General features: G+C 39.5%; 2 protein-coding genes across 2 annotated transcripts in view; one reads left to right on the forward strand and one right to left on the reverse strand.

The window, feature by feature from the left end:
- ZNF512 (zinc finger protein 512) overlaps positions 1–1849 on the reverse strand; it is a 26058-nt gene extending 24209 nt beyond the window's left edge. Inside the window, 2 exon segments of the mRNA XM_009282307.2 lie at positions 261–469; positions 1792–1849. Coding sequence (XP_009280582.2) covers positions 261–306 — 46 coding nt within the window. The 5' untranslated portion in view covers positions 307–469; positions 1792–1849.
- A 1928-nt stretch (positions 1850–3777) lies between these two features.
- The window catches only part of GPN1 (GPN-loop GTPase 1), a 19478-nt gene continuing 18918 nt past the window's right edge, over positions 3778–4337 (forward strand). Inside the window, exon 1 of the mRNA XM_009282322.1 lies at positions 3778–3828. Coding sequence (XP_009280597.1) covers positions 3778–3828 — 51 coding nt within the window. The remainder of the gene's footprint in view (positions 3829–4337) is intronic.

Genomic DNA, 4337 nt, shown 5'->3' on the forward strand with positions numbered 1-4337 from the left:
CTTTTCTACAGATAAAACTGAGTTCAGTCACAGAATCATTAATTTTAATAGACAAGTCACTCAAAAGGAATTGCATAACATCAGAGAATTTTACCTATGTTTCTGCAGTGGAGGAAGTTTACTTCTCCTAATACGTGAGCAGCATTAGCAAGCTTGTAATTTGTGGCTGAACCACAGCATGTCTTTCAGAAGTCATCTAATCTCTCATAAAAGGAGCAGAGAGAAAAACAGTTTTGCATCGAGCCAAGAGTGATGAATACCTTTTTTTTCTGAAGATTTTTTAATGCTGTTTTTTATTCCTCTCATTGCCAACCAGTAAGCAGGCCGGCGAATGGTCCGCTTGCTTCTGGACTCTGCACTTCCGTTCACTCGACTCTTCGGTGAGGCAGAAGAAATGTTGCTGACTGTCTCATCATAGTTACTCTTCAGTCCTAGGACAGTAGTTTCCACCTCCTCAAATTGCTTAGACCTGGAAAACATGAACTTGAAATCCTATTTATATGTTTGCATACATGCACACACAACCACAATAACTTGACAGACAACATCCCTTTCATCTTCCCAAGTACTCTAAAAATTCATCTCACAGTTCATTGAATCTCCTGAGTTTTGTGAACTGAAAAATGCCAGCAAGATAAAACATCCTAAATGTTACTTTTCAGTACATCTTTTAGAGAATGACATTAGAAAGCCACTCGAGAGAGGAACAGAAAAAAATATCCGTCCTACTTCAAACCTTCAACTTAAGAAGCAGGCACAAGTTAATCTCAATTTAAAAATATACATTTATCCTTAAGCAACCAATGTGGAATTTAAGAACTCTTCTGCAGCCCATCATTACAAAAGAGACCTTTTCCATCCCACAAAGGGCAAGATCTCTTTCAGTATGTATTCCCAGAGTCAGAGCTGACACTACACCATTAAAAGGCTTAACACTAGTAAGAATTTTAACCAGCAAATTTTCAGCAATGAAGACAGCCTTATAGTACATCCTACAAATCACACTACATTAAAGACTTATTTAGACTAGCCAGCAGCACTGATTTTTCTTCCTAGAGATCAGAGGGAACTTTGTTTCACTATTCTCAAATATTTCTCACAGTCCTGAAATGCCTGGACATTTACACTACTGCACATGACAGCAAAATGATTAGGTGTCAAAGAAACATAAAGTATCTATTCTCTGGGCTAATACCATTAACGTAAGAGGAAAGAACAGAAAACAGAAACACTTTTCAACATATTCCATTGCTACCACAATTCACAAACTGAAATAAGTAGATCACTTGAATGATGACTGTGATGGCCATCCCAGCAATATTCTCCCACGCCCTGAGCTGTGGAGCTCACATGTTTTAACACATCAATCCAGAAATTAGTAGGTGGGGGACACTGATGGTACCAGGTCAGATCAGTATATACTACGTTTAAGAAGGTACTGCAGAAGGACGGGGAGAGGAATTCTCAAATTAAAGCCTTTCAGTTGCAATCACACTCAAAATACATAGATTTTGGAACACCATTTGGTCTTGAACATAAAATATTTATCTTCCCAGTGTTAAAATCCTTTTAAAAACAATAAATGAAAGCTAACACCCCTTGAAGTGTCAGAAAAGCACTTTTCCTACAAACCAATAAGCAAAGTTAATTGAGACTCTAATCACACAAACCAAAATCGTTGCAGCTCTTAAAATTCAGATTATTATGTAAAGACCAGATATGGTTTTCCAGTAGGAATCTCTCAGCTTTTTTCTTGCCCTCAGTCAAACTAGACAAGAAACATTCACATACTTTTTGTTTCCCAGAGACCTCTTGACCTTCTGTTGTCTGTGATGTCCAGGCCTGGTGTCCTAACAAAGTAGAACAATTCACATTAGCAGCATAATTTTTTTATTTTTGCATGTTTCGCTTTTCAGTTAAACACAATCACCTGCACTTTGAGGATGTGCATACCATCCTTTGAAAAGGAAACCACCGTTTTCTGCAACAAGGAAGTGTTTAACCTTTTCAACTCCAGCTGAATTAGAACTGGAATCAAAACAGGGATGAGCCCCTCTACACTCCCCATATGAAAGCCAATCATTCCCCTTGCACTGAGGCACAATGGAGTGTTCTTTGTCTCCAATTCATTCAGTGATACCTGCTTTCTGCCTAGACTTTATCACACGATGACAAATATTTTAGATCCTAACTTACTAGTTTTTACATAGTACTTATTTTTTCCTTAATGAAATAATTCTTGCATTTACCATGCCAAGAATGTTGTCTCTAGTCTCTTTTATGCCCTCTTTTCATTTTTTATCTCAATTGTTTTGTCATACTCTATCAGTTCACTTTATCCACATCACAGGATCCTTCTTCTTCTTTAACAAAGATTTTTTGTCACTTATTGCTTGTTGCTACTTATGGTCCTATTAAGACACGTAATTTAACAGATACCATTGACGTTCCCAAGTCAGGATAACCAACTCATTTGCTGTACGCTGGTCCTGGCGTGTGGACAATCATTTATCACCTTCTTCCAAATACTAATAATGACTCAATGTCATTCTTCATTGGAAAACCCAGGACAAAAATCTTGGTTATACAGACTAGAAGACAAAAATCATTGCCCAGTAGAAGTATATGAAATACTAAAACTGTAACCTAGGAACAGAGATAGTATTTTGCCACGTACAGGAACTGGCTAAGAAACTGGAAAAAAAAAAGAAAGAATATGAATAAATTACCTATCTTCTGTATAGAAAAATGTAAAGCACATTATCAACTGGACCATTCTATGAAGTGTTTTAGTTATTAGAAATAAATGCTACACATTATCTGGAGAAAAGAGGGAATCTGAAGAAGTCATAAAAATGTGATGACTTGTCAGGAGGAGATGCTGTGAAACTTCAGGTGCTGTATCAAAACTAGGGAATAGGCAGCTTCAAGGCAAATGAAATTCACCACTAAAAAAAAAATGCACTGGAAAAAAATTAACTTCAATCTGTCTTTTATGCTCTTGCCTTCTAATTAATGTATAGGAACAAGCACTAGTTGACTCTTCCCAGGACCACAGTCAGTGAGAGACACCCTAACCACCAGGTAAGAGATTCAGTAGCAGGCACTGACATCAACTAGATGAATTCTTAAACTGTGACTATGGAGTGTCAGACTCTCCTTGGGCCTCCAGCCCCAGCGTCTCCTCTCATGGAAAGGTTAGGGAAGCAGCAGGAGAGAAATTAACAACTGCTTGATCAATGACTTCACAATCATATCTTGTCATCTTTGGAAGAAAAGTCAATGGAATGTTTGTGTTTGTATTACTTTGATATGGTTTACATGCATCTAGTAGGGCAAACAGCAGTGTTTGGGAAACCCCTACATCAGAAACATGAAGAAACCTCACTGACGAGCAGCTAGAAAAAATTAGGCCTGTGAAGTTATAATGATAAAAATGAACAAACAGGCAGGCATAGTCTGCTGCAATCAGCTGGCCTAATCTACCGTTAGAAGAACCTAGATGATTGACAAACATGGCACGTTTTAAGATTTTTTTTTTTTAACTAAAAAATTTTGCATAAAAGTGAAGATTAGTATGAAGAATTTAGGTCACAGTTAAGGATCTGCAATAAAAAAAAGGCGAGTACAGATGATCTGTCTAGCCTTCCTTTCTGAGAAGCTGATAGCAGCAATTATGAAGGCAACACCTAGAGAAACTGGTGTTTAAGTTATGAACGTTTTTTATTTATACAGTGTACTTCCCACTTGGAAAACAGAGACCTAAAGTATGCAGGAATGCCCAAGACTGGACATATGGAAAACAAAAAAGCCAAATTCCTCGCACAGGTTAGAAAGAGAGAAACAGCGGCCTAGAGCCTGAAAAGATGAAGAAACTTCATTTGCGAGTGGGCCATTTCTGCCTCCTTATAGACTGTGGGACACTTCTGTGACCTGGAACATGGCCTTGCTGCTGGAGACAGGCTACTCCACGACAATGCATCTGGAATGATGGTTTTTAAGCACAGCACAGAAACCCTCACTGAGGTCAGGAGACTGATGTAGTAACTGCTAGTGAGTCAGTCCTACAGCTACAGAGGAGAGGTGTCAGTAGAAGCACCAAGTGTCCTGCACTGCCCCCGAGGGAAAACCCCCGGGGCCAGCGTGACGGCTCAGCACCCTTTGGGGAACTCCCCGTTTCAGTCCTACGTTTCCATTTCTACCTGCATACTTCATGGACTACCGTATCCTGCAATGAAGAACTTTGGGACAAAACGCACGACCGGCGCCGAGAGCCAGCAGCACCCTGCTCCAGATCCCTCCCCGGCCCGCAGCCGAGCAGAGCCGGGCCCGCCGCT

The sequence above is a fragment of the Aptenodytes forsteri genome, unplaced genomic scaffold (assembly GCF_000699145.1).
Source record: "Aptenodytes forsteri isolate BGI_AS27 unplaced genomic scaffold, ASM69914v1 Scaffold261, whole genome shotgun sequence".
NCBI classification, from domain to species: Eukaryota; Metazoa; Chordata; class Aves; order Sphenisciformes; family Spheniscidae; genus Aptenodytes; species Aptenodytes forsteri.